This window comes from Panthera pardus, unplaced genomic scaffold (assembly GCF_024362965.1).
Source record: "Panthera pardus isolate Hobbes unplaced genomic scaffold, ASM2436296v1 HiC_scaffold_8, whole genome shotgun sequence".
Classification (NCBI taxonomy): Eukaryota; Metazoa; Chordata; class Mammalia; order Carnivora; family Felidae; genus Panthera; species Panthera pardus.
The window spans coordinates 7,712,707-7,728,982 of record NW_026527013.1 but is presented as its reverse complement, the minus strand read 5'-3'; the positions used below and the strand labels follow the sequence as shown (position 1 = coordinate 7,728,982).

The 16,276-nt window shown below is 55.8% G+C and overlaps 1 protein-coding gene across 3 annotated transcripts in view; it reads left to right on the top strand.

Annotated features, from left to right (window-relative positions):
• Positions 1-16,276, top strand: part of COL5A3 (collagen type V alpha 3 chain) — a 35,599-nt gene that overhangs the window by 10,779 nt on the left and 8,544 nt on the right. For 2 of the 3 annotated variants that reach the window (XM_053897260.1, XM_053897259.1), the window contains exons 16-52: positions 120-173; positions 742-795; positions 877-930; positions 1,115-1,168; positions 1,510-1,554; positions 1,662-1,715; positions 1,898-1,942; positions 2,103-2,156; positions 2,304-2,348; positions 3,258-3,311; positions 3,406-3,450; positions 3,595-3,648; positions 5,135-5,179; positions 5,296-5,349; positions 5,492-5,599; positions 6,041-6,094; positions 9,024-9,077; positions 9,515-9,559; positions 9,816-9,869; positions 9,979-10,023; positions 10,401-10,454; positions 10,554-10,607; positions 10,698-10,751; positions 10,894-11,001; positions 11,166-11,255; positions 11,513-11,566; positions 12,379-12,486; positions 12,603-12,710; positions 12,807-12,860; positions 13,308-13,361; positions 14,003-14,110; positions 14,185-14,238; positions 14,442-14,495; positions 14,611-14,664; positions 14,801-14,854; positions 15,406-15,513; positions 16,114-16,167. In XM_053897260.1, coding sequence (XP_053753235.1) covers positions 120-173; positions 742-795; positions 877-930; positions 1,115-1,168; positions 1,510-1,554; positions 1,662-1,715; positions 1,898-1,942; positions 2,103-2,156; positions 2,304-2,348; positions 3,258-3,311; positions 3,406-3,450; positions 3,595-3,648; positions 5,135-5,179; positions 5,296-5,349; positions 5,492-5,599; positions 6,041-6,094; positions 9,024-9,077; positions 9,515-9,559; positions 9,816-9,869; positions 9,979-10,023; positions 10,401-10,454; positions 10,554-10,607; positions 10,698-10,751; positions 10,894-11,001; positions 11,166-11,255; positions 11,513-11,566; positions 12,379-12,486; positions 12,603-12,710; positions 12,807-12,860; positions 13,308-13,361; positions 14,003-14,110; positions 14,185-14,238; positions 14,442-14,495; positions 14,611-14,664; positions 14,801-14,854; positions 15,406-15,513; positions 16,114-16,167 — 2,295 coding nt within the window. The remainder of the gene's footprint in view (positions 1-119; positions 174-741; positions 796-876; positions 931-1,114; positions 1,169-1,509; positions 1,555-1,661; positions 1,716-1,897; positions 1,943-2,102; positions 2,157-2,303; positions 2,349-3,257; positions 3,312-3,405; positions 3,451-3,594; positions 3,649-5,134; positions 5,180-5,295; positions 5,350-5,491; positions 5,600-6,040; positions 6,095-9,023; positions 9,078-9,514; positions 9,560-9,815; positions 9,870-9,978; positions 10,024-10,400; positions 10,455-10,553; positions 10,608-10,697; positions 10,752-10,893; positions 11,002-11,165; positions 11,256-11,512; positions 11,567-12,378; positions 12,487-12,602; positions 12,711-12,806; positions 12,861-13,307; positions 13,362-14,002; positions 14,111-14,184; positions 14,239-14,441; positions 14,496-14,610; positions 14,665-14,800; positions 14,855-15,405; positions 15,514-16,113; positions 16,168-16,276) is intronic. The other variant, XM_053897261.1, reaches the window with a different exon arrangement.

The window sequence follows — 16,276 nt, the reverse complement described above, 5'->3', positions numbered from 1 at the left end:
GAGGACAATGACAAAGGGGCTGAGGATACCTTTGCAATTGCTGCCCTTCCTAGAGATTGATTAAAAATAAGTCCTTTCTCCTTCTTGTTCTCCTTTTTCTTCCTCCTTTTCTCTCCTAGGGTCCCCGAGGCCTTCAGGGACCTCTTGGGCCCCCTGGCCGGGAGGGAAAAATGGTGAGTGACTCGTAAGTCTTTAGGCCATCCCTCGTCTATCCCTCAACACCCAGCAGGAGTCTTGGCTCCGTGCCCGCAGGGTCTGCTGGTGTCATTGGTGGGATAAGGGCACCGAGGAAGGAGAATGGCAGCTCCACTGAGTGTGTCACAAAGGGATCTGGTCAGGTCACAGAGCCAAGGAGGACTTTCTAGAGAGAATGATGCTTGAACTGAGGTCTGAGGTATAACCAAGTAAACAGGAGAGGAAGGGCATTCCAGTAGAAGGAACAGCATGCGCAAAAGAAAAGACTGGTCTACTGAGGGAGATGATGAGCAGGATAATTCCAGACAATTTTTAAATGCAGCGGGGAATGAAGAACTGGGACAATTAATGGAGACCGGAGATTTTAATTTTTGTGATCCTGGTGATGTGCGCTCGGGGAAAGGGCCTGGAGATAAAGAACAGTGGACGGGTTTGAGATGTGTTTGGGAGGTTAAACTGGTACACAGAGAATCCCCCAGGATTCTTCATGAGGGAGGAGCTCAACAGACAGCAATGGGTGTCTTGATGTTGTCACCTCCCTGACAGGGCCGCTCTGGAGCAGATGGGGCCCGGGGCCTCCCAGGGGACACAGGACCTAAGGTAGGTGATAAGGTCAGGTTCGGGACTTGGAGGGACGGGTGGGTCGAGGATTCGGGGTTCAGGCGGTGTCTCTTTGTGCAGGGTGATCGGGGCTTTGACGGCCTGCCAGGGCTGCCTGGTGAGAAGGGCCAAAGGGTGAGTGTGTGAGGCCCCTCCCGCATGTCAAACCTCCCAGTATTCAGGATGCCCTCCCCACCCCCAGGGTCAGAATCCCCATCCCCATGTCCGAGCTCTCATTCCTGTGCCGCATGTCCTTCCCTGGGAGGCTGGTCTCTACCCTCACATCTCCACTCTGAACGCCCCCCCCTCCTAACTCCAGGGTGACTTTGGCCATGTGGGGCAACCTGGCCCCCCAGGAGAGGATGGTGAGAAGGTAAGTTTGGGGAAGAGAGGGAATGGTTTAGAGTGAGAGTCAGAGAGGAATGGAGTCTTCAGGGGCCGGGATGAGAGGTGAGGGTCTGTGCTGGAGGGCCAGGATCCTCAGTGGGGCTCAAAAAGATAGACTGAGGGCTGGGAGCTAGCACCAGAGTTGGTAGGTGGGACTCAGGTTTGGGGTCAGGGGCCCGAACTGAATCACGTGTGCTCAGTCTGTTGGCTACTGCCTTACACTCTGGCTCTGGGATCCCCTGGAAGAGGTGCCCAGATGAGGGAAGGTGGTTTTCTGAGGGTTATACTCCCCGCCCCCCTCACCGAGTGATGAATGCTTTCCCACAGGGAGCAGAGGGACCTCCGGGGCCCACAGGCCAGGCTGGGGAACCGGTGAGTACCAGGGCCCTCAGGCCCCTTTGCCTGGCCCAGGGGAGGGAGCCAGGACTCATGGGGCCTCAGAGCAGGGGTGCTGGAATAATGCTCCTACCTCCTTGCAGGGCCCCCGAGGACTGATCGGCCCTAGAGGCTCCCCTGGTCCCCTGGGACGCCCGGTGAGACTGTCGCTATCTGTCCACCTCCCTGCTTGTCTTCCTCTCACCTCTGTCTCCTCTGCGTGCCCATTTCTGTTACCTGATTTCGCTGCCTGCTCATCTTCCCACCTGTACCTCTCGGTGTCTCAGACTCAGGCTCCTGTGTGGTATCTGCCCGGGTCTCACACCCTCTCCTCCCCCAGGGTGTACTTGGGATTGATGGTGCTCCGGGAGCCAAGGGAAATGTGGTACGTGTCCCGCCTTCTGACCCCTAGTGCTTTCTGATGCGCCGACCCCGTGGCCATCTGTCCATATCCCTGTGCACTCCCCTGGCCCCCTTGTCAACTTCACTGGCACTTCCACGCTGGGGTCCCTTCCAGCGTCACAGCACCCCCACTTTCTCCCCAGGGTCCTCCGGGAGAACCAGGCCCTCCAGGACAGCAGGGAAATCCTGGATCCCAGGTTTGAGCTATCGATTTCAATAACCGGGGGGTGACAGTAGTCGGCCATGGTCATAGACCCCTCCCAGCCTCCCCACTCCCCAGCTCATTGCTCATTTCTCATGTCTTCCTTCACCTTCCTTTTTTCTTTCTTTCTTTATGTCCCCAGGGACTCCCTGGCCCCCAGGGGCCCATTGGCACTCCTGGGGAGAAGGTGAGTGACAACCCCACCTACCACCACCTTCTCCTGTCTTCTTCCTTCAATTCTGCAGGAAAAGCTTCCCACCAGGGCCCTGTGGTTAGCCCTGGATAATGGTGAATCGCAACAATCCTTCAGCAAGCTGAGAGTTTAAAAAAAAAAAAAATTACTGACGGGAAAGAGTTGATTGGGAGAAACGGATATTGTCAGGATTTAGGGGAACCCACAGAAGCCACCGTCATCAAAAATATTAGCGAGATCCATGGGCCAGGAAGGCCTTTCTCTGGGGTCCTGCGGTGTCATCTTTATTCCCCGGCACATGTGTTCCCTCTCCCTCCGCAGACAGGCTTTTTCCTGCACGTGTCTTTGTCCACCCCCCACCGGTCCCGTTTCTGCACGATTTATCACCATTTCAGCCCCCAGCTCCGCATGGCCTTATAGTTTCTTTACCTAAACCCACCTGATCATAGTTTCTATGAAGTGAGACGTCGCTTACCTCAAATTCTCAGAAGAAAATGATTGGTTTAGTTGGACCCAGTGCCTGCCTCTGGACCCATCAACTATTCGCAGAACACAGGGGTCACCTCATGCCTGCCTAGGCCCACCCCTCTCAGATGAAGGTGGAGACACTTCTAAAGAAAGGGATATAGCTGGGGAGTTCCCCAGCCCAGTGTGTTCCTCACCCTGTTTTTACCTCCTTTGTCTCCACTCTCCCAGGAGTGAAGGATTTCTGAGGCTCAGAGAGGGAAAGGGGCTGGCCCAGGGTCACTCAGTAAGACTGGGCAGAGCTCGGGAGAGGTTTCGTAGCCCGCGGGGTGTGCTTGTTCTGTGACCTTGATGTCGCTGCGTGTCTGAGCGGGGCTGTTCTTGGTGGGATGCCGGACTGAGACTCTGTGTCTCTCCCTACTGCTCATCTTCTTTCAGGGCCCCCCTGGAAACCCAGGTATTCCAGGCATTCAAGGATCTGATGGCCCTCCGGTGAGAAGTGGGTGCTGGCAGAAGGAGGAAGGAGAAGGGGGAGGCTTGGGAATTTGGATGGCAAATCCAGGCCCCCGACAACTTCTTCCCCCAGGGTCACCCAGGCCACGAGGGCCCCACAGGAGAGAAAGGGGCCCAGGTGAGTGGCCCGGAGAGAGGCCGGGTTGGGGATGAGGGTTGGTAGGGCGGGGCCAGGAGTCAGGGGCTCATGAGGAGAGGAATGAGGGCACTGGTAACATGGAGGGGGAAGGACAGGACGGCACTGATCTTATCTCCATCCCAGGGTCCACCAGGGTCAGCAGGACCCCCGGGCTATCCTGGACCTCGGGGTGTGAAGGTAGGTGGTGCTTGGGGCGCATAAGAAGGGGTGATTCATTGGCATGAGCTCCAGGGGACCAGCTTCATGGTAAACCTGTGCACATGTGCCGAGAGGTATCGATCTGCAGGACAGGTGTGGTGGGAGTGGGGTTTCCATCTGAGTGACAATATGTAGAAATGTGTGTGTTACCTGGAGGTGAACAGCCAAAGGGAGGTACCGTCATGTAGTTGTCACCTTGTAATTGAGAATAGTTAGGCCCGTGAAGGGCCTAAGCTCAGTCCAGGTCAGCACTCTGTAGTGAAGCAGACAGTTTATGTCTTACCTCAAGCCCAGGGCCATATGATCTTCAAGCACAGAAATGCTGGGATAAGCCAAGAGCCGTACTGTTGCCCGAGGGCAGGGACGTTGGACTTCACATTTGTGTGAGTCCAGTCACGTTGTAGCCAAGTATGGTACCTGTGGTCCGAGAACAGAGTTTGGTGGTAGCCAAGAGGCAACTTGTCACATTTTTGCACTGGAGGTAAGCTCAGTTATCTCCGAGCCAAGGAGGTGGTTCTATCGCAGCTGGCCACAGAGTCCTATGGGTGGCCAAAGTCAGAGTTATGTTGTAACCAGCCATAATCGTAGAGAGCGAGTTGAAGGCCGTGTTGTAGCTGAGTCTAGTTTCGTTGTAGCCAGGGTCAGAGAATCACGGTAGCCAAGCTTGGTCACACGGTAGTCAAATGAATTGCCCGGAGGCAGGCGAGGGTCAAAATACTTATACTGTATTTAAGTACAACTTCATTGTCGTCTTTGAGCTCAGTTAAACCTTGTGTCTCTGCGGCTGGAGACGGTCATGCTATCGTCAAAACACAGTTATGTTGTATCCAAGTGCAATTTCATTACAGTCTCTGAGCTCAGTTACATGTGTCTTTCTGTGGCTGGAGACAGTCATGCTATTGTCAAAACACAGTTAGGCTGTATCCAAGTGCAATTTCTTTATAGTCTCTGAGCTCAGTCACATTGTAGCCAAGTGCAGTTTTCACTGCAACCCAAGCCCGGGGTTTGGGCACCTGGGCTTGAACTGAGCAGCCTTGGTGTAGCTAAGCACAGACTGGCTTTGTTGCCAGGCACAGAGTCGCATTGTAGCCAGCACAATGGGGAACATTCCTTTGCCTTTAGAATGAGACTGGGGCCTGGAATGTTCATCCTCATTCTCCTGCCAGAAGGAACTGTGGACACTGTGTCCCCGGGAGATTGGAATCAATTACTCGGAAATTTGGCCTTCCCTGCACACCCCCACACAGATGACCTTGGGAGGCTGCCATTGGGAAGAGGGGCGGAGAGGCAGCCTCTTGCACACCACGCTAGCAAGGCTTTGGAGAAGGGTCATTTCCTCTGAGGCTGCCCCCTTCCACTCGTGTCCAATATCCTTTTGGGACTGTCCTGACTGTTTTGGGACAGGGAACTGAGTTGGAAGGCCCTTCTGAAGCAGGAGAGGGACTGGAGGTCTCTTGTTTTTCAGGGTACCTCTGGCAACCGTGGCCTCCAGGGGGAGAAAGGAGAGAAGGTGAGAAGGAAGGGGATTCCTGGTTGAGGGGAGCCCTAATAACGGGACTCTGGTTGTGTCCCTTCCCTGAAACCCTGACCTCTGTCCTCTGACCTCTAACACTCTCTCTCCCCCAGGGAGAGGATGGCTTCCCAGGCTTCAAGGGCGATGGGGGGCTTAAAGGAGATCGGGTAAGATGATTTCCAGATGAGGGATCTAGTGGTTCTGGGGAGCTTGGGGAAGACATTGGTGGGGGTGGGGGTGCCGGGGCTAAGACAGGGAGCTGGAGGCGGCCGGAGTGACACAGGGCCTGATACCGCCTTTCTATTGCAGGGACCCCCCGGGCCCCCCGGTCCTCGGGGAGAAGATGGTCCTGAAGGGCTGAAGGGGCAGGAGGGGCTGGCCGGCGAGGAGGGGCCCCCAGGCTCAGCTGGGGAGAAGGTGAATGGACCGTGGTCACCCTCTCCAGTCTACCCTCCAGCTTCCCATCCTGCAGCGAGGGTGTTCCCTGGCCCTTTGCCTTCTGCCCTTGGCTGTTTTGTCTCCAGCCTCAGGAGACTGCTACCTCGCTTACCGTCTCTGATTCCTTCACTCAGCATGATAGAGAAATTGCACAGACTACATTATCTGATTTTCATCCCCACCGCAGGCGACGGGCATTTTTACCCCCATTTTGCAGACAAAGAAACTGAGGTTTGCAACAGAATTGAATGGAATGAGTTGCCCAAAGACATGCCTGTAGCAGGCAGGAGCCAAGACTTGAACTCACGTTTCCCTGAATTCTACGCTGTTGTCCCTGCCCCCCTGTCCCAGCCATCCTGCCCTTTCTTTCCTGATCTTCAGGGTTCAACTCCTGACCTTTGTCCCATAATTTTTCTGCAGGGCAAGCTGGGGGTGCCAGGTCTCCCAGGTTACCCAGGACGTCCGGGCCCTAAGGTAAGAAGCTAAGGGGTTAGGGGTGGGCAAGGGCAGGACTCAGAGACTAATCAGCATCTGGAGGGCCCGGCTGTGGTCTGGGGGACTGAGCCATCCACCCCACGGGTCACTGAGAGACGGCGAAGATGTGAGCTTTCGCATCAGACTTGGGTTCAGATACCGACCCCTTACCTGCTAAGTGACCTTGGTCAAGTCTCTTGAACCCACTTGCTTGTTGCAAAATGGAGATCCTGTATTTGTCTCATCAACTTGATTATAGTAACATTGATAATTTTGGTAATCAAACTATAGGATCCTTCTTATTTGGTGTGATTGAGGTTGGTTCAAAGTCTGTAAGGAGGAGAATCACAAAAAATACACATCTGACCTCTCTCTCCTCCCTCTCTGCCCCTCCCCCACTCATGTTCACACACACACTCTCTCTCTCTCAAGATAAATAAACTAAAAAAACAACACACACACACACAAAACAGAAATGGCCTCCTAAATGGCTCAGTCGGTGAAGCGTCTGACTCTTGATATTGGCTCAGGTCATGACCTCATAGTTTGTGAGATCGAGCCCCACATCGGGCTCTGTGCTGACAGTGTGGAGCCTGCTTGGGATTCTGTCTGTCCCTCTCTCTCTCTCTCTTTCCTCCTTCCCCTCCCCTGCTCCTGCTCTCTCTCTCTTTCAAAATAAATAAACTTTAAAAAATACATATTTGACATATCTTGAATTATAACATGTTAAAATGCACTTATATAAAATGTACATTTGTTTTGCCAATGTTTTGATGGATGAGGCTGCTGATTAGACGTGTATTTCTGCCTAAACCACACCCTCATTACATCACTGATGATTTATAGTGTGGGTTTATATAAAATGAAGCAGAAACTTAGACACTTGGGAAGAGAGCTGAGTGCAGAATCCTTCCAGAGTGCCACAGTTTGTCATTTCCATCTGGCAGTCATCTTATGCGTGCCTAATTTGACAGTGACTTTTTTTTTCAGTGACTTCCCTCTCTATGGCGAGTCTTTTCCATTTGACTTAGGTTCAATAGATGTCTTTTTTTTTTTTTCCATTCTTCATTCCATCCGTTGTTGTAAAAACGTTCACTGAGTCACATGACTCCGAGAGCAAGGGCAACTGACATAAACCGATTTGGGAGGAAACTCAAGGCACCGTAACTTAGAATAGAACTGAATCTGCTGGAGCAGAAGTTCATGGGAGTTAGAGCAAAGCCTCCCAGCCACGACCAGTCTGTGTGTTTTGGGCATCATGTGCTACACGGCAGAAGGCATGGTGTGTTGGTTGAGTTGAGGTGCCTTAGCCAGTGTCAGGGTCTTAGTGCTGTAACAAAAATACTTTAGATCGGGGGAGGGAGGGCTGAAACAACAGAAATTCATTTCTCACAGTTTTGGATGCTAGAAGTCTGAGACCAAAGGTTTGGCATGGCACTGGGAGAGAAAGAGAGACAAGGAGAGGGAAGAAGGGAGGGAGAGAGAGACAGAGAGACCTAGACTCCTTTTCTTTTTAAAGTTTTTTTTTCTCATTTTATTTATTTTAAAGAGAGAAGGTGGGGCAGAGGGGCAGAGGGAGAGAGAGAGAGAATCCCAAGCAGGCTCCACACTGTCAGCGCAGAGCCCGAGATGGGGCTCGGACTCACGAACCGTGAGATCATGACCTGAGCCAGTCAGATGCTTAACCGACTGAACCACCAGGCGCCCCTCCAAATGACCATTCTTCAACATAGGGCTTCAACGTATGAATTTTGAGGGGACACAAACATTCAGTCCATAGCAGACAGTGATAATCAGCATGAATGATGACAGCTGACATTTCATAAGCACTTACTATGTGCCACACACAGTGTAAAATGCTTCCTATTCATTATTCTGTTTAATCCTCACCAGGGACACCTGGGTGGTTTAGTCAGTTAAGCACCCAACCTCGGCTCAGGTCATGATCTCATGGTCCGTGAGTTCACGTCCCACGTCGGGCTCTGTGCTGTCAGATCGGAGCCTGGAGCCTGCTTCGGATTCTGTGTCTCCCTCTCTCTCTGCCCCTCCCCCGCTCATGCTCTGTCTCTCTCTGTGTCTCAAAAAATGAATAAACATTAAAAAAAATTTTTTTTTAATCCTCACCAAAAACTTGTGAGGGAGGTATCATTGGTGTCCCCAGGTTACAAATGAGGAAACTGATGCTCAGAGAGGGTAGGCCATTTGTCCAGGGCCACATAGCTAGTCCAGTGGGGGGTCTGGGATTCAAAACATGGTGAGGAGTGGGAGGGGATAGCAGAGCCTGTGATGTGTTCCTCTGTGGGGACGGGGGAGGATGCCTCCAAATGGGCAGGACAGCATGGACTGGGGTCAGTCAGTTAACCAATATCCAGTAAGCCCTGTCTGTGTACCAGGTTGAGGGGATTAAGATCAGGAGATCAGAGCACCATGTCAGAGCAGAGCAAACAGACAACGGATGAGTAAGCAAGTGAACAAGGTCATTTCAATATAAATATTATGGGAAAACAAACTAGGACAAGGTGACAGAGGGTGACTTGGAGGACGTGGTGGTCAGGATGGTGGCAGAAGGCTTCTCTAAGGAACTGACATGTAAATGAGATCCAGACGATAGGAATACCTGCCTGTGTGGGGACCTGAGAGACGAGCATTTTAGACGAAGGAAGCAGCCAGTGCAAAGGCCCTGAGGCAGGAGTGTACTGGTGTGCCTGAGTAGCATGGAGGAGGCCAGTGTGGCTGAAGTGGAGGGAGCAACGGGTGAGCGAGGGGAAAGAGGAGGGCAGAGGGCTGCCTGGGAGGAGGATGGGCCTGGAAGGACCAAAGAAACTTCTGGAAAGGACGGAGTGGCTGAAAGGGTGAGGGGTCAACTTTGCTGATCACCCACTCCACAACCACCACCCCCCATCTTTTCTCTCTGTTTCTCTCAACTCAGGGATCTACTGGCTTTCCCGGGCCGCTGGGACCCTTAGGAGAAAAAGGGAAGCGGGTGAGTCCGGGGGCCGGGGGAAGGGTAGGGCTTGTCTGGGGGAACACGTGCAGCTCTGCACGGCAGCGGGTAGGCCCCTGTAGCTAAGCCTGGAAGCACTTGTCTGCACGCATATTCCCATCTGCGGTGCGGGGCACAGGTAGGTGACCCCACCTCGCGTTACTGCGCATGAGTCTGCGTGTACAGGTGCCTCTCGGTGTAGATCAGATGGGGTCTGGGTGTTACAACCCGCGGGCCTGCGGTAAACAAGGACATAAGCCTGCATGCGTGTAGGTGTGTGTGTGTGTGTGTGTGTGTGTGTGTGTGTGTGTGTGTGTGAAAGGCTTATGAAGAAATGTACAGCAGGTACCATTCTGGGTCTGTGCCCAGTTGTGTGTGTTTCACGTCTTTGTGCCATAACTGTCTTCTGCTTCCCCGTCACCTGATTTGTTCTCCAGGGCAAAGCGGGGCAGCCGGGCCTGGAAGGAGAGCGGGGGCCACCAGTAAGAAGAGTGAATGCTCCCCCATCCTGCTGGGCCTTGTGGGGCAGGGCTGCGAGGAGGGGCTGCAAGAGGAGAGGCGGGGGGTGGGGGGTGGGGAATCGTGAGCGGGCAGGGCAGAGCGTCTGGGGTCTGGGTTATGTCCGTGTCCCTGGTGGGGCAAGGAGGGGTCACCACGGGAGGCGGCCCAGGCGAGTCGGGCTTGTCTCCTAGATTCCCACACCCTCTCACTTCTCATCTTGGCTTCTTTGCTACTCAGGGCTCCCGTGGAGAGAGGGGGCAACCGGGTCCCACCGGGCAACCGGGCCCCAAGGTATGGGCTGGGTGGGTGATCGGGCCCTCGTGCAGGCCCCCGGCCCGGGGTCCCCCAGCCCTCCCTGTGAGTTTGTCCTGCAGCCTGAATCCCATCCACTCTGTCCTAGGGTGATGTGGGCCAGGACGGGGCCTCTGGGATCCCTGGGGAAAAGGTGAGTGTGTGTGTGTGTGTGTGTGTGTGTGTGTGTGTGTGTGTGTGTGTGTGTTTCGGGATGGGAGACGAACCCAGGAGGTAGTTAGGGTGCAGTGGAAGGAACGCAGCCTCTGAAGTCTGGAGCTGTGAGCTCAAGCCCTAGCTCTGCCACTCAGCTGCTGCGTGACCTTGGGCGAGTCACTCCACCTCTCTGGGCCTCAGTTTCCCCCTCTATAAAATGGGAATAACCACAAAGGGCTGCAGTGACGATTGGAATGAATGACTGCGGGTGCGTGTTTGGCCCCCTGCCCGGCATGCAGAAAGCACTCCACGTGCTCGGTATGTGGGGCTCGGGGGGCAGGAGGGATGAGACCGTGGCTTCTGGTTCCATTTCAGGGCCTCCCAGGTCTGCAGGGCCCTCCTGGATTCCCCGGGCCAAAGGGTCCCCCTGTAAGTGCGTGCACCCTGGGTGGGGGCGGCCCGGAGGGAAGCCAGGGAGTGGGGAGACTCCTTAGTGCCGTCTCATCTCCCTCTCACCCTGCTCCCCAGGGTCCCCAGGGGAAGGACGGGCGTCCCGGGCACCCTGGACAGAGAGGAGAACTGGTGAGTGGCCCCTTGACTTCTGACCCCTCACCCCCTGAGGCTCTCTGGTTCTCTCTCCCATGTGACACCCCTTTACATTTTTCTTCCCAGGGCTTCCAAGGTCAGACAGGCCCACCTGGACCAGCTGGTGTCGTGGGTCCTCAGGTCAGAAGGGAGCCCACAGGTCTTTCCAGTTTTGCAGATATTTTGGGGGGAGGTGCATCTCAGACAGACCTTCCCCCCCCGCCCCCCCGCCGCCCCCAACCCCGGGCGGCTTCCATTCAAGAGAAGCTTCCTTCCTCTCCAGGGAAAGACAGGAGAAGCGGGACCTCTGGGCGAGAGGGGCCCCCCAGGCCCTCCTGGACCTCCGGGCGAACAAGGTCTTCCGGGCCTGGAAGGCAGAGAGGGTGTCAAGGTGAGATCCTGCCCCCTAAGAAATCTGGCTGAGTGGCCCCAGAGATTGGCCCCATGCCACCCCAAGGCTCAGAATCAGCTCCGTGGGGGAGGGGCCCAGATTCACAGAGGGGGAAGCACCTCCGCACTTCTCTGGAGGCTGACCTTCCCCCTGCACTCCCGTAGGGAGATCTGGGGCCACCCGGGCCCCTTGGGAAGGAAGGGCCGCCTGGACCCAGGGGCTTCCCCGGCCCCCAAGGAGCCCCTGGGGACCCCGTGAGTATTCTTTGGAACCCCTCCTAAATGTGCCTGGCTGGCCTGTGAAGCAGAGAAGGAAAGGGGGGCTCGGGGGGAGGGCCATGGTGATGGCATCCCGGGTGCAGTAAAGGAATCATAGCCGGAGGGACCTAAAGGAGAGAGAGCCCTGACCTTCAGTGCCCAGGAGGAAGGTGGGAACTGTGAGCCCCCAGAGTGAAGACAGGACCTGGGCCACACCCTTGGGGGGTCTCTTGACTGAATCATCTCTCCCTCAGGGACCTATTGGTTTAAAGGGTGACAAAGGCCCCCTGGGCCCTGTTGGAGCCAATGTAAGTGTAACCCCATCTGCTGGGTGGGGGGCAGTGTGTGTGTGTGGGGGGGGCCTGGGGCATCTGGGAAGCTGGGCATCGCTATGATTTAGTCCACCATTTGGGGTGTCAAACAGGCCTGGGTCACCCTCGTGACCTCAGTTTTCTCATCTGTAACACAGCCCCGCCCCACAGACTGTAAATCTCAGTGAGATGATCCGTCTGACACATACTTACCTGCACGCCAGACATCAACATATAAAAACCTCCCTTCCCCTGGAGCGTCTGTTCTAGTTGGTGATGAATGACACGGAGAAGGGGGAGTAGGGAGAGAGCAGTTGAAATGGGTTGGTCAAGGAAGGCCCCCTGAGAAGGTGACATTTGAGCTGAGACCTGAAGGAGGTGAAGGAGGAGCCATGCGGATATACAGGGGAAGGGTGTTCCAGGCGGAGGGAATAGCATGTGCAAAGGCCCTGTGGTTGGGGTGTGCTGGCACGTTGGAGGAAATGCTCAAGAGGCCTGTGTGACTGGAAAGAAGTGAGGAGGGGTGAGTGGGAGGCGGAGAGGGCAGGAGGTGATGAGGCAACTCGTGCAGAACCTTGTGGGCTACCAGGAGGACTTCGCATTTTCCCTGAGTAAGGTGGGAGCCGTGGAGGGCTGTGGGCAGAGGGACATGTGTACCCTGACTCAGGTGTCCCTCTGGCCACTGTGCGGAAGGGAACAGATGGATATGACGCTGGTTAACTACCTACCTCAGTGCCTGGTGGCTTGAAACCCCCTCTATCCATGAGAACTTTTGCTATTTTTCCCACACTTCTCACCCCTGTTTCCAGGGCCCTCCTGGGGAACGGGGTCCTGTGGGCCCGGCAGGAGGCATGGGGCTTCCTGGCCAAAGTGGAGGCCAAGGCCCTGTTGGCCCTGCAGGCGAGAAGGGGTCCCCGGTAAGTGCCTGCCTGCTACAGTCCTCAAGCATCCTCAGGACCCAGCACCCCCCACATCCCCGGACCTTCACCTCTGCCCTGGCCCCTGACCATCCCCTCTTCCACTCCCCCATCAGGGCGAACGTGGCTCCCCTGGCCCCACGGGCAAAGATGGGATCCCAGGGCCCCTGGGGCTTCCTGGACCGCCGGGAGCTGTTGGGCCTTCTGGCGAGGATGGGGACAAGGTGAGTTCACGGACACAAGAGCTCGTGGAGGAGGGGCTAGGGGGCTCAGGGTAGGGAGAGGCCATGTTGGTCCTCCCTCACCTGTTTCCTCTGCAGGGGGAAGTGGGTGCCCCTGGCAACAAAGGGAGCAAAGGCGATAAAGGGGATGCGGTGAGTGTGGGGGCCAGTGAGGGAGGTGGGCCTGGGGGAAGGCAGAGGGATGTGAAGGATGAGGGGGATAGCTGGGACCCCAGGAGAATGGGAAGGGTGCTGGGATGGCTACCCTCTCCTCTCCCTTTCCTTGGTGGCCATCTTTCTGTCTGTGACTCTGCATGGCCCTGGGGCATCACCTCCCCAGCTTCCCTCTAGGACCTTCAGCCACAGCATCGCATCTGTGAGCCAGCTCAGTCCCTGGAGGGACTTCTGGGGAAAAGTCCTAGTGATCCAAGCATTGGATGATGTCTATATCTGATCCCACTTGTTGGTGGCTAGGACGACAGGATTGTGGGGGAAGCAGCTCTTGCTTCCTGGTGGGGGCAGTGGGAGGCAGCGAATGTCATCTTGAGTGTGCTCCCGATCTTGAATTTGAGGTGTTTTTGGCTGTGTTCCCTCCCCCAGGGCCCGCCTGGACCAACAGGGGTACGGGGTCCTGTGGGACACCCAGGCTCCCCGGTGAGTGCTCTTGGCTTTGTGGCCATTGCCTGGACCCCAGATGGGAAGGGACAGTGTCCTCCACCATGACCCAGACCCAAACTCAACCCCACCCCTACCCCTCTGTGATGACACCCAACAGGAACTCATCCCAGAGTCTGGCTCAATCCCAACCTCAACCTGAACCCCGAAGGCCATCGCAGTTCCAGTCTCAACCCCACTTATGACCTGAACCTCAATCCCAGCTTAAACTTTACCTTCAAATCTGAGCCTTGACCCAGTCCTACCCTGAAGCCCAACTTTGACCCACCCTCCAGTGCTGACCCCAAACCTGGACCCAAACTTTGAATCTGACTTTGGCCCCAATGTCAAACCCGACCCTAAATTTCACCTCAACCTCGTCTGAACACTGCTCATGACCTTGACCTCAACCCACCACCCAATGCCCATCTCACCACTCGCTGCCCATCTGAAAACTTTGACTCAACTCTTGGCTTAATTCCCAAACTCTGACCCTTAACCTGTACCCCCACCTCCAAGCCCAACCCTGACCCTTTCCAAACTTAATCCCAAACCTGACTGCCACCATTAACCTGACTTTGACCCTGTCTCCAACCCTTGACCCACACCCTCACTGTGCCCTGTTTCTGTCCTTCTCCCAGGGAGCAGATGGGGCTCAGGGACGCAGGGGACCACCAGGCCTCTTTGGGCAGAAAGGAGATGATGGAGTGAGAGGCTTCGTTGGGGTGATTGGCCCCCCTGGCCTGCAGGTGTGTGTCTGAATTTGGGGGCGTGGCCTCTTTCCCCACAGTCTGTGCTCCAATCTTGCTTCTTTGTTCCACAGGGACTGCCGGGCCCTCCTGGAGAGAAAGGGGAGGTCGGAGATGTAGGGTCCATGGTATGGACAACCTGGGGAAGGTGGGAGGGCAAGAGGATAGCAGGGTGGTGGTGACCGTTAGACTGATTTGGAGGTGGTGGTGTCACAGGGCACATTGTCATTTTAAGATGATGCTGGGAACCAGCATTAAGGGTGGTGTTTGTGGTTAGTGGTGCCTTTGAGGGGTCATGAGGTCCCTGGATGCTATTCTGACTGTCTCACAGGGTCCCCATGGAGCTCCAGGCCCTAGGGGTCCCCATGGCCCCAGTGGATCGGAGGTGAGGACCCTCTGTGGGGGGTGGGCAGGATGCCTGAGAGGTAGGGGCATCCATTTCCCAAGAAGGGGCTGTTGGGATCCTGCAGTCCCACTTCTACCCCTTGCTGTCTCTCCAGGGCCCTCCAGGGCTGCCTGGGGGAGTTGGTCAGCCGGGCGCTGTGGGCGAGAAGGTGAGAGAAAGGGGGCAGGGGACTGCCTAGGGTTGGGAAGGCACAGCCAGTCTTGCTTGGGGGTGGCTGTTCTGGGGAGCTCCTTCCTGTCTTTCATAAGCAGACCTCTCCTTACCCTCAACTTCGCCTCCTACAGGGTGAGCCAGGGGAGGCTGGAGACCCAGGACCCCCAGGAACCCCAGGCATCCCTGTGAGTGACTGTGTCCTGTGCCCCTGCACCCATCTCAGGGAACCTCTGACCCCTGGGCATCTTGGGGCACCTTGACCCCTGGGCAGACCAGAGTCACCCATTGACCCAGGACCTATGGGTAGCCCCAGTTGTCTTGATGACAGAGCCCTGGAAGGTCTCAGATAGGGCTGCTACACAGAGTTCTTCAGGTTGTACACTGCACAAGGGTGTGGGGCTGAGAGAGGGGGTGGGGGCTCGGATCCAAGCCATACACCCTGAGTTGGGGATGAACTTCCCAGAGGGATCCCCTTTTCTAATTCACTCCGATGTGGCATGTGGGCTAGACCAAACTTGGTCATGATCTCTGAGCACCTGGGCCATCCTTGCCCCTGACTCCTATAAGTCCTAGATCCTGTGACCTCTGACTCTTGGACAGTCTAGGCTACTCTGACCCCTGGCCCCAGGAAGTCCCAGACTACCCAGATTCTTGAGTCCAGGGATGCTGACCCTTGACCCCTGACCCTGGACTCTTGTCTAGGCTATTCTGACCTCCGACCTCTATTTCTACAAAGGGGCCCAAGGGAGAAATTGGTGAAAAGGGGGACTCAGGTCCATCTGGGGCTGCTGGACCCCCAGGCAAGAAAGGCCCCCCTGGAGAGGATGGAGTCAAAGGGAACGTGGTGAGTCCTCGGAGAAGAGGAGGCAGAGATGGGGAGGGGCCTTGACCCTGCTCCCCGACTTCTAGAGCAGGGCTTCCCTCCTCCAACCTGCTGGCCCCGAGCCACCCAGAACGTGGCTGACAATGACCAAAGGCACGCTTGTATGTCACGGGATGGGGTGGAAGTTGCTCCCACACAGAACCGATCTGGAAATGTTGGCAACGGAGCTGGGGCTGATGTGGGATTTAGCACCAGGGTGGAGGCTGAGACCGCCCCCCCTCCCCCGGCCACGGCAGTGGGGCTTGGGGTGGCTGGCAGGGCAGTGAGGAGCTCCGGAGTCTGTGGGACCTCAGTTTGCATCTCACCCCTTTTCTGAGGGTCAGTTCTGTTGAGTCGTGGGCTGGGAGACACCTGATGGATGAAGTGAGGTGATGCATGTGATGCCCCTAGGTCACCGCCTACACACGTTAGACTGTAGAAAGCTCTCTCTCCCAGGGCAGGGATTTTGTGTTGTGTTCACTATGTGTCCTCAGCAGCCCAAGCTGTGCCTGGGCACTGTTCACCTGTCAGACAGATGCTCGGTAATTCAGAAATGTGATTATTCGTCATTCTGTCTTCCAGGGCCCCACTGGGCTCCCAGGAGATCTAGGCCCCCCCGGAGACCCAGGAGTTTCGGTGTGTGTGAGCCCCCCACCCCCACAATATATTCCTAATTCTGCCCCCATCTCGCCTCCCTCCACAGACTTGGGCAAGGTCAGAGGAGCACATAAGCTTTATGTGTCCC